General features: G+C 38.3%; 1 protein-coding gene across 1 annotated transcript in view; it reads right to left on the bottom strand.

Moving 5' to 3' along the window:
* The window catches only part of Mnat1 (MNAT1 component of CDK activating kinase), a 130,484-nt gene that overhangs the window by 82,898 nt on the left and 30,751 nt on the right, over positions 1 to 16,835 (bottom strand). Inside the window, exons 2-3 of the mRNA XM_042682578.1 lie at positions 10,040 to 10,192; positions 7,972 to 8,045 (exon numbers count right to left, since the gene is read on the bottom strand). Coding sequence (XP_042538512.1) covers positions 7,972 to 8,045; positions 10,040 to 10,192 — 227 coding nt within the window. The remainder of the gene's footprint in view (positions 1 to 7,971; positions 8,046 to 10,039; positions 10,193 to 16,835) is intronic.

The following is a 16,835-nucleotide window of genomic DNA, read 5'->3' as shown; positions in this document are numbered from 1 at the left end:
GGTGCTGGTGGCTCACGCCTGTTAATTCTAGCTACTCAGGAGGCTGAGATCTGAGGATCGCAGTTCAAAGCCAGCTCGGGCAGGAAAGTCCGTGAAACTCTTATCTCCAATAAACCACCAGAAAACTGGAAGTAGTGCTGTAGCTCAAGTGGTAGAGCACTAGCCTTGAGCTGAAGAGCTGAGGGACAGAGCTCAGGCCCAAAATTCAATCCCCACAATTGACAAAAAAAAGTAAACTTTAATCCTAGTGAGATTTATGTTTAATTATTTCTTTAAATATATGATGAATTCCAGAAAAAAAAGCCCCCCAATGTTTATTTCATTTTTTTTAACTTAGAAGGCAAATCTCTTCCCTAAAAAAGAAAACTGGGCAGTTGTTTTTTTTTGTGGGGTGGGGGGCAGTTAGCTATCTTAGATAAAAGAATTCAGACACAGACATTTGCACAAAATAATATACTTTTAAATATAAAGAATTATATGAATTATATGCAATTCAGAAATAGAAATAGCTTGCCTTTAAATAATTTTCAGAAATAGCTATTCCTTTTATTTATGTTGATTATATGATGAGTGTTATATTCAAGGCCAACAAGCAATGAGTATAAATAAAATTTCATGCATACATCATAAAAAAGGAAAGATTCATCTTCATAGTCACATATGATACTATTTTCATCCTTTGTAAATAGTGAATGATGCTTCATATGCATTCATCCACTAACGTTATCTTTACATTTTTTAAGGCTGTCAAGCTAACCTATAATAGAAAATAGCCCTATTGAAAAGTGAGAGGAGGAGGAGGAAAGGGAGGAGGAGGGGGGAGGGGGGGAAGGAAAGGAGAGGGAGAAGAAGAAGGTGGTGGGGGTGGCGGGGTCAGCGGCGGCAGCACAGTCCCAAGCATAAGTTCTTTCTTTCCTCCACCACCCTGGCAACACACACACATACACACACACACACACACACACACACACACACACACACACACACACACACACACACACACACACACACACACACACACACACACACACACACACACAATGATAGCAGAAGGGCAGAGTCATCTGCTTTAGTTAGCATTGATCCAACACTCAAATATCTATGGAGATATGCCAAGTTTATATCAAAGCCTAAGGCTTAGGAACAGTGAAACACATTTTCAAAAAAAATGGTAAGAAAAGAACCACAGAACTGAATTACTATCCTGAAAACTTTTTAGATGAAACAAGTCTTATTCATGCCACAATGAATCAGGCTGGAATAATAGCCTAGAAGAAAAAGGAATAAAAGCTAATTTTCTATAACAAACATTTGACCCTTTATCTGCTTACTAGTGTAGCTGAGATGCTTGCCTGCCTTTAATCAAGTACTAAAAGAAAACAAAAAAACCATTATATTTTCTAAAAGATTTGATGCTACTTAAGTACAATTTTAAAGTCTTTTGACATCAGAATTTATAACTAAAGCCCTTAGGGCTTTCTCACCCTTTTCAGATAAGTATTTTTTGCATCAAAAGAATAAGCTGTTATTATGGAACTAAGAACATAATCCTTGGGGCCAAAATGAATAAGAATTTTTATGTATACATTGTCATAACCACAGAAAAGAGTCTATTGTCAATGCCATAATAAAGCTCATCTTCATATATAACCCCTCTATTGCAAATTTTATTCCACTTCCCAAAATTGTAATTTTTTATTTTGTATTTGTGATGCTTCAAGAATTCCTAGTAAAATTCATATAAGAAAATCATTCATCTCCAAACTGACAGAAGTTCAAATACCAGAACTCCAGTCAACTCATTCTAGACTTAAATATTCTCAATACTACCATTTCATTTACAAATTTAAGGCCAAGCTTCTTTAGTATCTACCAAAAAGTGGATATAAGGTGCAATGTAATGTTTTGATATATAGATCTAGATAGATAGGTAGATAGGTAACACACAAATAGAATCATGTCAAGCTGACTAACATATATCCATCACAGAGATCACATATTTTTTTTGTAGTGAGACCACTTAACTGGTATGATATCTCATTATGGTTTTAACTTGCATTTCCCTGATGATTTGTGATGTTAAGCATTATTTTATAAACCTGTCAGCTGATGGCACCTATAATCCTAGCTACTCAGGAGGCTGAGATCTGAGGATCACAGTTTGAAGTCAGCCCGGCAGGAAAGTCCATGAAACTGTTATCTCCAATTAATCACAGAAAAAGCCGGAAGTATCTCAGTGGCTCAAGCCATAGAACACTAGCCTTGAGCAAATGGAGTTCAGGGACAGCATCTAGGCCCAGAGTTCAATCCGCATAACCAACAAAAAATTAAAAAATAAAAATAAAATAAACCTATCAGCTATCCCACTGTCTTCTTTTGCAAAATACCTATTTAAGTCCTTAGATACTTTTTTTTTTTTGCCAGTTATGGGGCTTGAACTCTGGGCCTGGGCACTGTCCCTCAGCTCTTCAGCTCCAGGCTAGCACTCTACCACTTGAGCCACAGTGCCACTTCTGGCTTTTTCTATTTATGTGGTGCTGAGAAATCCAACCCTAGGCCTCATGCATGTCATGTGAGGCAAGCACTGTGCCACTGAGCCACCTTCCCAGCCCCTTAGGCCACTTTTTAATCAGGTTATTCATTTTCTTGATACTGAGTTGCTGCAGTTTCCTATACATTTGTAGATAATAAAACAAAATAACAAAAAAAGAAACATTTATCAAGCCAGGTGCTGGTGGTTCACACCTGTAATCCTAGCTACTCAGGAGGCTGATATCTGAAGATCTTGGTTCAAAGCCAGCCTAGGCAGGAACTCTTATTTCCAATTAAACACCAAAAAGCCAGAAGCGGAGGAAGGTTCAAGTGGAAGAGCACTAGCCTTGAGAAAAACAGCTGACAGTGCCCAAACCCTAAATTCAAGCCTCAGGACCAATACAACAACAAAAACAAGTGTGGATTACAAATATTTTATCTCTGTTGTAGCCTGCCTCTGATGATTCCTTTGCTTTGTAGCAGCTTTTTAGTTTGGTGAATCCTACTACTGTCTATTGTTGCCCATGGTTCTAAGCCCTCTTTACCCCAGATTCAACTTGTTTTGCAAAGTTTCATTTCCAGTCATTCCTCAGATTCTGTTTACATGAATACCTATTCATCTCCTAGCACAATCAAAACTTCTCTCTGTCCTCCCTCTCAGTCCTCTCTTCCCCTTCTTCCTTCCTTTTCCCTCCCATCCTCCTTCCTTTCTCCTCTCTTCCTGTCTTCCCCTCCCACTTTTCTCCCTCCACTTGCCAGTACCAGGTTTTGAACTCAGGGTCTTGCACTTGCTCTGCTTACCTGCTTGGCTGTCACTCTACTAGAGCCATACTTCCAGGCTGACTTTTTGCTGGTTGTTTTGAATATGGAGTCTCTCAAACATTTCTATCTGCAATGACTTTGAACAATGATCCGCCATATCTCAGCCTCCTAAGGCTTACACAAGGCACCAGTATCTGACTGTTTTCTTTTTATGTGTGTGCCTGTTCTGGGGATTAAACTCAAAGCCTGAGTACTGTCCTTGAGCTTTTTTGGTTTTTGCTCAAGACTAGTGATCTACCACTTGAGCCACAACTCTACTTATGGCTTTTTTTGGTGTTCAACTGGTGACAAAGTGTCACAAACTTTCCTTCCCAGGCTGGCTCTGAACCATGATGCTTAGATCTCAGTCTCCTGAGTAGCCAGGAATATAGGTGTGAATCACCAGCACCCTGCTGTGTTTTCCTTTTAAAGGTGAGAAACACATACATACACAAACTCTTTTTTTCTCTCTCTGTCTCTGTAGCGCCCCCCCTTTACCTTTTTCTTCTCTTTTCCCCATCCATCCCATATATATATTACACACACACACACACACACACACACACACACACTCTTTTTTTTTTTTTAATTTGGCCTGGGCACACTGCCTGAGCTTTTTTGCTCAAGGCTAGCGCTTTACCACTTGAGCTACAGCACCACTTCTGGCTTGTTCTGTGATAAATTGAAGACAAGAGTCTTTCCTGCCTAGGCTGGCTTCAAACCTCAATCCTCAGATCTCAGACTCCTGAGTAGCTAGGATTATAGGCATGAGCCGCTGGCATTCAATCCACCCTCTTTATTTTTAACTTAAAATATATATTCTAAGAGTATAGTCAGTCTAACTTAATAACATACAGCCAACGTCCAGTTTTAATGAAGTTCAGCTTCTTTATTAAATAAACCATAATTATTATCCACAGTATTCATTATCCTTTTTTTAAGTGAACCAAGAACTTGAAAACCATATCCTATAGATTTGTAATTTTCCCCAACCATATGAATTACCTAAATTACCTAAGTGCAATAACAAGTATATTTGGTTTGCTTATCAACACAAACAACTTAAGAGAATAATCAAACTGGTGAGAAAAGTATAGAGATACATCAGGGGGAGCAATTACCAGGCATTCATTATGCCTTGCCCATGAGTCAGTAAATTCTATGGAAGAACTGGAGGATGACAGTTACTCCAATGGGACAATTTAAATGGTGATTCAAAGAGTTTCTACACACTTTAAGATAGTCCTTCATGAAATGTGTAATTGCTTCAAATGAACTGACCTGAGCCATAGCTCCAAATTTGGTAAGGAAAATACTACATAGTATATAGCCCAATATCCAGGCTTGTTCTTGCCTATTAAAAAGATGTTCTACTCCTGGACATGAACCTGATTTTACCTACGGACCCCAAGTTGTCCATACCTTGACACTGATTGATTTCAGAGCAAAATAATAGAAATTTCATAATTTTTACGATTTTATGAAATCCTGACTCAATCAGAACCTTAGCTCAGGCTCAAGATCACTTTGTAGTTCCTCCCTTAAAACTGTGTCCCCACAGACTTAATCCATCAACTTCTCTTAGTTATCCTGACTTTCTGATTGGAATTATAAACATGTACTCAATGTGCCCTACAACATCTATAACTATAATATCTTTTCCTTTTATTGCCTCACTTGATTTTTGGTAAATCACACTGTCTTTTGAGTATAAGTAAAATCTTTCTGATTGCTAACTGCTTGCATCTATGTATAGATAAGTTTCTATAAGTGCATACTTCCCCAGATCCTACACATTTCTTTTGTAGGTTAACTTCTCAATCCATACACAAACTGTTCTACTTTGGCTAGAGATTCACAGTTCTATCAGCTGTTCAACTAAAATCCATAGCCACTCCTAGTTGCTATAATCAGTACAAAAATGCAATGAATACAATAAAATGAAAAAGGAAACAGCTTCACAGCACTAAAAGATGGGGGAATGGGTGAATCTTAATGTATGTTCTTTTTTTTTAATTTGTTTTTTAATTGTGAAAATACTGAACAGAGGGATTACAATTACATGGGCAAGATAATGAGTACATTTCTTATCAAGCATTGTAGCCTCCTCCTTTGTTTCCCCTTCCCATCCCATCCTCCCCCAACCCTGTCACCCAACCCTCCTCCCCCCCACCCCCACCAAAGTTGTAAAGTTCATTTTCGACGTAGGACTTGTACAGGTCTCATTGTTGCAATGGGTTCTTTACATGCTTCTGCTATACCTTAAACATTTTGGAAATGTTTTGATAAAAACTGAAACAAAAAGATTTTCTAGCTGGGCGCTGTTGGCTCATGCCTATAATCCTAGCTACCCAAGAGGCTGAATCTGAGGGTCAAGGTTCAAAGCCAGCCAGCCCCCCAGGCAGGAAAAGTCCATGCGATTCTTTTTTTTTTTTTTGGGGGGGGGTTGGGGGGGACGGTCGTGGGCCTGAACTCTGGGCCTGGGCACTGTCCTTCAGCTCTTCGGCTCAAGGCTAGCACTCTATCACTGGAGCCACAGGGCCACTTCCGGCTTTTTTCTTATGTGGTGCTGAGGAATTGAACCCAGGGCCTCAGGCATGCAAGGCAAGCACTCTACCACTGAGCCACCTTCCCAGCCCTCCATAAAACTCTTATCTCCAATTAACCACCAGAAAATGGGAAGTAGCACTGGGGCTCAAGTCGTAGAGAGCTGGAGGAGAAGAGCTAAGGAACAATGCCCAGGCCCAGAGTCCAAGTCCCATGACAGACAAAAAAAAAAAATTTTCTGCACTTTCTCAAAAAGGAATTTTTTTTAATTGGAATGCTCATTCCCAAGAATTTGAATTTTCTAAAAATTTACCATAAAGAAGAGCCATCTAGGGAATAATCAATTTTACTATAATATTTTAATAATAAAGTTGGCTACAAGTTTGAGAGAATTTTTTTAAAAGACAGTTTGATCCTCAAAGTTTCACCTAATACCATAGTCTACATTTGTGAAATTTCCAAACCTTCACTTCAAGGTAAGTCATTATGGCAAGTTAAAAAAAAAAAAAAAAAACCTAGCTGGGCGCTAGTGGATCACACTTGTAATCCTAGCTACTCACAAGGCTGAGATATGAGGATTGTGGTTCAGAGTCAGCCTGGGCAGGAAAATTCATGAACCTCTTATCTCCAATAAACCACCAGAAAACCAGAAGTGGTGCTGTGGCTCAAGTGGCAGAGCACTCACCTTGAGCTGAAGACCTGAGGGACAGCACCCAGGCCCAGAGTTCAAGTCCTAGGACCCACAAAAAAAAAAAAAAAAAAACTTAATAAACATTGAATCTTTAAGTCAATGTATAATAACTTCCAAACCTTTTAACATCTCTGAAATTTGATTTAAGAAAACAGAAACAGCTACCATCAAGGTAGTACAGATCTGTAATCCTAGCACTCAGGAGGCTGAGGCAGGAAAATCTCCAATTCTAGATCAGAAAGATCTTGTCTCCAAAAAAAAAAGCAAATAGCTATTAAAAAGATAGAACAAAGCAAAAAAGCAAATAGCTTTTAAAAAGACAGCCCAAAGTAGGTACTCAGTAGCTTGTATCTATAATCTATAATCCTAGCTATTGAGAAGGCTATCTAAGGATTGTGGTTCAAAGCCAGCACAGGCAGGAAAGTCTATGAGACTCTTATCTTCAATTAGCTACCAAAATAAAGCCAGAAGGAGCTGTGGCTCAAGTGGTAGAACACTAGCCTTGAGCAAAAAAGCTGAGGGTGACTGCCCAGGCCCTGAGTTCAAGCCCCAGGACCAGCACAAAATAAAGACAGCCCAAGATATCAAAGAAGAAATGGGGTGGGGTGGGGGGCAGGGAGAAGGAAGGGAAGGGAAGGGGAGAGGGGAGGGGTTCATCTTGATTCCAGAAAGCCAAGTCAACTACTTCAAAGTATTTCTAACCTATCGTAGTTACAGAAGCATAAATGATAATAAACATGTCTTTAGTTACTACAGATAAAGTTGTTGGAAAACCTACAAAAACGTTATCTTTCACTTTAACTATTACCAACATACATATGACACATACAGATACAGCCTACCTTTCTAGCTAAAAAGTGTTAACTCTACTAATGTTTTTCCCAAGACAAAATATTACTTCAGAATATTCTTGCCAGGCGCTGGTGGCTCATATCTAGCTACTTAGGAGGCTGAGATCTTAGGATTAATGTTCAAAGCCAGCCTAGACAGGGAAATCCATGAGACTCTTATCTCCAATTAACCACCAAAAAACTGGAAGTGGCACTGTGGTTCAAAGTGGTAGAGTGCTAGCCTTGAGCACAAAGAGATCAGGGATAACACACAGGCCCTGAGTTCAAGTCCCACAACCAACCAAAAAAAAAAAAAAAAAACAGAAAAGAAAAAAGTACTCTTCATAACCCAGTACCAGCACAAAAAATATAAATAAACAAATAAATAAGAATATTCTTTATTTAAGTATGCCTTCACTTGGACAAGCGTGATTCAAACTAAAGAAAGTAATTCAATATACATCAGCTAAGGCAACAAAACCTGTTAGATTTTTATTAAGATACTTTCCTAAGCTCAAAAAGATAAAAGAACATGGTCTCACAAGCTAACACATCAAATTAAAAACATACCAATTTCTTCCACTTCTTCTAGGAAATCATTATATTCTCTTAGATTAGGAAAGTCTTCTTCTCTTTTATTGTATCTTAAAGAAAAGAAAAATATCAACATTACATACTGCACTTAATACTGGTTTGCTTATCCTTACCGAATTCATACATGATATATAGAAAAGGACTGCTTATTGTATAGACTATAGTTTTCTTGACTCCATTTACAATCTAAACAAAAATGCTAAATTTTGGTGTGTGGAGGTAGAAGAGACTGTGTCGGTACTGATTTGTTTTCACAGTGCTGGGATTGAACTCAGCAATAACAGACAAGTCCTCGGCCACAGAGCCATGTTCCCAGCCCTAAGAATGCTGCTCTTAAAACTCTTACTATTAAAGAAGAGAAATTGAATCGGAAGAGACTAACACAATTTAAAATAATTTTTAAAAATGCTTGTGTCTGTGCCTGTGGCTCATGCACTGTAATCCAATATTCAGGAAGATGAAATCTGATGACAGTGGTTCACAGCCAGGTGGGACAGAGAAATCAGTGAGACTTTTATCTTAAATTAACAACTACAAAGCCATAAATGAAGCTGTTATTCAACTGGTAGAGCTCTAGCCGAGAGCACAAAAACTCAGGCAAAGTTCCCAGGCCAAGTTCAAGCCCCAGAACCAGCACGCACGCGCGCACACACACGCACACATGCACGCACACACACACACACACATGCACATACACACACACGCATGCACATGCACACATACACACATACAATGTTTGTAAGACTTAAAGAGAAATAAGAAAATTAAGAGCTTGTGAGATTGGTAAACAAGTGTATCACTGAAAATTATTTGCTTCTTAGAGATTCCTTTAGTTGCAGAAAACCAAAAACTAACTGAAGAAGATTTCACTTTTCATGACAGATCACAGCCTAAAAATGCTAGATCACAAAAATCCTGAGTATTGTATCTATGAAAAATTAGAAACCTACAAGAGATTGATAATGAAAAATCAGAATCTGAGAGACTATCTTATAGAATAAAAGCAGGCAGAAGCACTGATAAAGTATTATTGGTTAGGTATCTAGAAAAATTACTATAACATAGTGATCTGGATTGAAATTTATACTACCAAAAGTAAGAACTTAAACAATGCTTAGTAGGATGGAGGCCTTGAGTTCAATCTCTGCCACAAAAACACACAGACAAAAATGTATTCCTCTAATTTCACAATAGTAAAGGACCTTATAATAAAAAGACAAAAACTGAGCCACTAGCCAGGCACTGGGGGCTCACGCCTGTAATCCTAGCTACTCAAGAGACTGAGATCTGAGGATCGCAGTTCAAAACCAGCTAGGGCAGAAAAGTTACCATAAGACTCTTATCTCCAATAAACAACTCAAAAAAGCCAGAAGTGGTGCTGTCACTCGTGGTAGAGTGCTAGCCTTGAGCACAAAGAGGCTCAAGGATAGCATACAGTGCCTGAGTTCAAGCACCAGGACCGGCAACCAAAAAAAGCAAAAAAACAAAACAAAGTGAACCATGAAACTACTAACGAAAAGTAAAATATACACATACATACTAAAAGAAATGAAAACTAACATGAGTTTCTCTAATAGGCTTCAAACCGCAACTTAAATGTTATCTCTGTAGAAATTACTACATTTTTGTTTTGTTTCCCCATTTTATTTTCTATCTCTTTGCTATCCCATGTTACTATACTGTAAACCTTATGAGGGCAGGGCTCATATTTATCATGCTTATTTATCCTAAAACAAGTAACACTGTTTGCAAATAGAGGGCATTTAATAGATTCATTGAAGAATGAATAGCAAATGAAGACAAATTTAAAGCCATCAAACTAACAATGCAATCTTCTTTATCAAAATTATATATAAAATAATATAAAATATTAATCAGCTCTCTAAAAACTTTTAATCAATTTTTGTGAAACAAATACACAGATGAAGTTATGGCTATTCACTTCTCAATCTGTCCACACTTACATCAGCAATTAAGGGTATCAATTATTGAAATAACTGTTGTCTTATTTTGGTGGCTGACCCATCCAGATAATAATACTTACATCTTTAATACTTTTTTCCGAATCTCAACCTCCTTGTCAACAGTAGGGTCTTCAAAGAGCTGTACTCTGAAATTGCTCTTTCTCAGGGGAGTGCCACACTCAGGACAGTTTCCAGCTCCTCTAACAAACAGTAAGTCCACACAACTTTCACAACTACAAGGGAAGAAGTAAAACACAATATTTAACTTAGTATTCAAATCCACAATCCTAAATAGTTTTCCCTTTGGGAAAGACTAGGAAATCATTGTACTATTCATTGTATCTCAAAGCTTACCCAAAAATCCTTTTGGAAAATGCCCATTTTTATTTCAATAGATATTCTAAAAGATAACAATTTAGTTATACAAATTAAACAAAACTGCAAATTAAAATGAATTGAGTGTGGCACCAAGTACATTTAGAAAAGCAAAACATGGGAAAATCAGTAAGGTAAAAACACTTCTCTGAGCCGGGTGCTGGTGGCTCACACCTGTAATCCTAGCTACTCAGGAAGCTGAGATCTGAGGATCGCGTTTCGCGTTTCAAAGCCAGCCCGGGCAGGAGAGACGGTGAGACTCCTATCTCCAATAAACCACCAGAAAACCGGAAGTGGCGCTGTAGCTCAAGTGGTAGAGCGCTCGCCTTGAGCTGAAGAGCTGAAGGACAGCGCCCAGGCCCAGAGTTCAAGCCCCACGGCCGACTAAAAAAAAAAAAACAAAACAAAAACAAAAACACTTCTCTGTACTTTACTTCCATCCCCAGTTCAGTACAGATTATCCTTAATTCAAAAATGTAAAGGTGAGCCCAGTGCTGGTAGCTCATGTCTGAAATCCTAGCTAAAACTGGATACTAAGATTTCAGGTTTGAGGTTTGAAATCAGTCCATGTAAAAAAAATCCACAAGAGGGGGCTGGGAAGGTGGCTCAGTGGTAGACCGCTTGCCTTGCATGCCTGAGGCCCTGGGTTCGATTCCTCAGCACCACATAAGAAAAAAGAAAAAAGCCAGAAGTGGTGCTGTGGCTCAAGTGGTAGAGCGCTAGCCTTGAGCTGAAGAGCTGAGGGACAGCGCCCAGGCCCAGAGTTCAGGCCCCACGACCGGACCCCCCCCCCCCCCAAAAAAAAAAAACTTTAAAAATAAATTAAAAAAATAAAAAAAAATTCCACAAGAGTTCATCTCCAATAAATAACCAGCAAAAAGCCAGGCTGGAGTCACAGACAAATGGTAAAGAGCCCATACATAAGTGAGCCAAACAAACAGAAGGTCCCGAAATCCAAGTCCAATACCGTCAAGAAAGAGTTTTAAAAAATGAGTCCCGGGGCTGGGAAGGTGGCTCAGTAGTAGAGCGCATGCCTTGCATGCCAGAGGCCCTGGGTTCAATTCCTCAGCACCACATAAGCAAAAAGAAAAAAAGCCGGAAGTGGCGCTGTGGCTCAAGTGGTAGAGCGCTAGCCTTGAGCTGAAGAGCTGAGGGACAGTGCCCAGGCCCAGAGTTCAGGCCCCATGACCGGACCCAAAAAAAAAAAAATAATAATGAGTCCCATGTAATTGTAACCCCTCTGTACGGTATTCAACCTGCTACTTCATCAGGTAGTTTCTTCAACATTTAATCTAAGCAGCTACATAGCTAGTTAAGAGTGTACCAGGTGCCCTGCCAAATGCAAAACAGTATATCAACAAGATCCTCAAATGTTCATGTGTGCAAGACTATATACATCCTTAGAAACAAAGTAAAAGAGAATCATTTGAATTTGAACAAACAATCACAGTATGAAACTGTAGAAGATACACCATTACAAAAAGTACACAGGCAGATTGTGAGCACAAACCTCTCCCTACCTCAACAGTAAATTCCAGAAGACCCATTAAGAGAAAGTAGAGAGCAGGACACTCTACTCAGGAGACTAAGATCTGAGGATCACAGTTCAAAGCCAGCCTGGCAGGAAAGTCTATGAGACTCTTATCTCCATAACCACCAGAAAATCGGAAGTGGCACTATGGCTCAAAGTGGCAGAGCGCTAGCCTTGAGAGAAAAAGCTCAGAGAGGGCTGGGAAGTGACTTGGTGGCAGAGTACTTGCCTAGCCCTGGGTTCAATTCCTCATAAGCATAAACAGAAAAAGCCAGAAGTGGCCCTTTGGCTCAAGTGGTAGAATGGTAGTCTTGAGCAAAAGAAGCTTAGATAGAGATAGAGCTGAGGCCTTTAGTTCAAGCCCCAGGAGTGGCAAAAAAGAAAAAGAAAAAGCTCAGGGACAGCACCTAGGCTCTGAATTCAAGCCCCATGACAGACCCGAGAGAGAGAGAGAGAGAGAGAGAGAGAGAGAGAGAGAGAGAGAGAGAGAGAGAGAGAGAGAAACTCCAGTTCTTTTATGATAATGTTTAACTCAAGTTGAAATGGTACTAAAAATGTAATATCATTTTTTGTTTCTTGAAAGAAAAATACATTGATATTTGTTCAATTTTTATTAGCATTTTCAACTAATGCCCAATAGATACTCAGGGAACAGGAGTTTTAAGCCCTGTCTTTGGATTACTCCAAAAATCTAAGTCACATTTCAAGTTTTATTTTTTCTGAATAGTAGTAACAATTATTTTAATTATATTAACGTAAAAAAATTTTTAATCTCTACCAAATGGACATCCAATAATCAACTTGCTTTTTTAACTTTTTGTTTTGAGACAAGGTCTCACTATATTGTACAGTCTGGATCCTTTTCTCTCTGCATCCATATACCATCCTACTCTGTCACTGTCACTATCTATTATATATATTAAAAGAACTTAAAATCCTAAGTTATTTAGGAGGCAAATATCTGAAGATGTGCAGTTCAAAGCCAGCAAAAGCAGGAAAGTCCATGAGTCTCCAATTAACCACCAAAAAAAGCCAGAAGTGGAGCGATGACTCAAGTGGTAGAGCACAAGCCTTGAGCAAAAACCTAAGGGCTAGCACACTGGCTCTGAATTCAAGCCTCAGTACTGGCACAAAAACAAAAACAAACAAACAAAAAGAAACCTTAAAGCAGTTCCTGGTACATGGTTGTCCAGTGATTGTTAGCTCTACCTCCACCTTAACAAGTCCTTTCCACCCAGCCAAGAATTTTTAAATTGTCCAGAGATTTTAAGGGAAAATATTTTCTCCTTTTCATCTAGATATTTCAAATTTTCAATGTTTTGAATACTGGCATTTTTACAAAATTACTGCATTTTTTTTTCATTTGTATTAAATACCAAAGGCATATTCCAGGACAAGTGTTTCTTTCTCTAAAACAACCAGACAAAATAAGAAATAACACTACTTATGATGACAAAAGTTCTGGAGATGTTATTTAAAAAATGGCTACCAAATATATGAATAGAACTTCCAAAGTAGAGGGTTAATTTACTGACTCTATTAATAGAAGTCAGCTTAGCGATTTGGTAATAATTTAAATACATGTAGCCAACAGAAGTAGAAAAAAAGACTGGGGCTAAGCAGGCAAATATTTAAGTAATTAGATCTCAGTTTAAAGAAAACTTCAGTGAGATTATAGCTGATTTCTGGACTTAATTAGTAAAGTAAGTTGTGGTGTATACACAAAATTGAATTGTCCAGCCATTAAAAAGAATCTTGAAACCCATGTGTCAAGTGAAAGAATTCAAGACACAAAAAGCCCTACAATAAATCATTCTTTTTATGAAATACCCAACATAGGCAAGAAAAGAGACTGGTAGTTACTTCATGCAGTACAGAAGAGAGAATAGGAAATAATTGCTTAATAGATAGATATATAGAGTTTCCTTTTGTGATGATAAAACATTTTGGAACTAGATAGAGATAGTGGTTGTTCAACAATGAAAATATGCAAAATATTGCTTAATTCTTCATTTTAAAACGATTAATTTTATGTAATACAATTTTTTTTTTTTTTTTGCTGGTACTGGGTCTTGAACTCTGACCTGCGTGCTGTCCCTTAACTTTTTCACTGAGTCTACCACTTGAGTCATAGTTCCATTATGAATTTCACTTTAATTTGAAAAAAAAAAAATCTGAACCAGGCATGGTAACAAATGCCTATGTTCCTGGTTTCTTGGAAGGCTTGGAATAGGAAGATTACTTGAGTTTGAGATCAGCTGGGCAACACAAATAGGACAACATCTCAAAAGAGGGAGAGAGGGAGGGAGAAAGACAGAGAGGAAAAGGAAAGAGGAAAGAAGAGGGAGACAGAGGGAGAGGGAGGGAAGAAAGAACAGCTAGTCCACTTAGGCAAGAGAGCCTAATTGGAGTCCAGTCTAGGATATATAGCAAGACCTTCACTCTGCAGTTGTTATAATATAGAAACTAATCCCTTGCCCTCAAAAGAGCTGCATTTTCATAAGATATTTAAAAGACTTTCTCATACACAGTGATTAGATTTTTCTATCACTGCTCAAAAGCTATAATCACCAACCTGTCCCATAATTTATTCTTCTTTACTGCAAATGATACCAAATCCAAAGATTAAATGACTAAAGTAAATCTGCAAATAATCTATTCTTTTTGGAAGTTAGATATGCTAATAGTCAACCAGAAAACGTAGTTAACATTCATTTACTTTTTGAAATGATGAAATCTGTTTTGATAATCACTACTTTCATTATTTAAATAAAAGCCAAATTAAGAGGAAAATCACAGCTTCACAGTATTGTTTTTACTTCGTTTAGACTTCTCTGTATACGTTGAAATCATTACCAAGTAAACAAATCTGTAGTTCACACTTTTTGTTAAATATTTGGTATCAGAATATTCAAATATTTAAATTAAAGGAGTACATAATACATTGTTTCGAAACATGTACGCATTGTATTATCAGGTTAAACAAATCTGTCTCCGCAAATACATTACTTCTTTATGGAGAAAATATTCAAGATCCTTTTTAGTCAGTAGACTGATTGCAAAAGGGTGTAATAAAAACATTTTAAGGTTAAAAAATGCTTTTTGCAGTTTTAATACACAGTTGCTATCTACAGTAACCTAAAGGTATAACAGTGGCTCACTACAGATTCTCTTCATCCTCTGCTTAACTCTTAACAGGTCTAAATCTCTAGTTACCATGTCTTTTCCAGGCTGTGGCTGCTATACTTGTACAATTAGTACAATAATGGACTTTGGAAAACCAAAGACTCATTCCACTTGATCCCTAGGATACCAGGCATATTCTTCTCTGATCCCCCTGTGATGATGATCTGGGGATCAACTATCCTAGTCAAGATGGTGACTCCTTTTCTTCCCTAGTGATTTTTTTTTTCTGACTCTAGGACTTGAACTCAGGGCCTGGGTGCTATCCCTGAGCCTCTTTGTGCTTAAGACACAGCACCACTCCTGGCATTTTCTGAGTAGTTTACTAGAAATAAGAGTCTCACAGACTTCTCTGCCCTGGCTGCCTTCAAACAGCAAACTTCAGATCTCAGCCTCTGGAGTAGCTAGGATTTCAGGTGCAAGCTACCAGCACCAGGCTCTTGGGGATTTTTTGGCGCAAAAAAAATTTGAAGTGACCAACCAGCAGGTATATCTGCATCCTAGTGGGACAGTTCCACTTCTGGAAACAAGACCTCTAAGCCTACAGATCCTAATGAATAAGAAATAAAAATGTCTCATGTGAGGTCATTGCTACTTCAATCCCTGCTTTAGGAGCCATGTACTTTATCTATTGAGGATACCCAATATAATGGACAGTCACATAATGATCAAGTATTTTTTCATTGTTGTTTTTGTTTTTGCCGGTTGTGAGGACTGAACTCTGGGCCTGGGCTCTGTCCCTCAGCTCTTCAGCTCAAGGCAAGCGCTCTACCACTTGAGCCACAGCTCCACTTCCAGCTTTTTCTGCTTATGTGGTGCTGAGGAATCGAACCCAGGGCCTCATGCATACAAGGCAAACACTCTACCACTGAGCCACCTTCCCAGCCCCATGATCAAGTATTCAAAATACAGAAAGGATCCTGTAAGATGGTGACACCTTTGAGGAGGATCACCTCGCATCATCATCACTACTACTACTACTACTACTACTACTACTACTACTACTACTACAATGACGAAGACTACAAGTAGGACTGCTACTACTACTATTACTATTACTTGAGACAGTTTTACTATATAGCCCAAGATGGCCCCAAACTCATGATCCTCCTGCTTCTGCCTCTCAACTGTTGGGATTACAAACGTACACCACTATTCCTGGCTGTCAGCTGCATTTTTATGAGCCCATTACAACAGTTCTATCAACCCAGAGAATTACAGATAGAGCAGCATGAGTTAGGACCACAGACTCATGAACTTCAGCTCACTGCCACATATCCTTTACTGTAAAATAGGAGTCTTGGTTTAAAAAAAAAATAGTACTCAAAAATAGTACTCATATTGATGGATCAAATATTCTAAATTCCCATATGGTAGTGCTGGCTGGAAAAAACAAACTTGTACCCAGAATATGTATTACTCTCAAACTAAATGATTTATTACCACTTACAGGGCAGAGGAATGTATAGTTTCAGAGTTTTTACTTGATTTTCCTCACTATGACAGCAATGATCCTACTGGTCAAGGAACTAATTTGAGAGTCCTGCCAACTATTCCAATTCTATGTCTATCCCAATTGTATGTCTATCCCAATTATGCATATAGAAATCAAAGAAATTACTACCAGGTAAAAATAGAGATCCACTGTGAGCTATATCTAGGCCACAAGTCTTCATTACATAATTACCTGATTCCAATTTACCTGATTCCAAAAAGTAGCAGTTTTAGTTCCAAGATTTCAATGTCTTGTCATACTCTATTGCCAATATTCTCTCAAAGGTTTTCAG

This window comes from Dipodomys spectabilis, unplaced genomic scaffold, assembly GCF_019054845.1.
Source record: "Dipodomys spectabilis isolate Male_0828 unplaced genomic scaffold, ASM1905484v1 ptg000073l, whole genome shotgun sequence".
Lineage (NCBI taxonomy): Eukaryota > Metazoa > Chordata > Mammalia > Rodentia > Heteromyidae > Dipodomys > Dipodomys spectabilis.
This window is presented reverse-complemented; position numbering and strand designations above follow the sequence as displayed.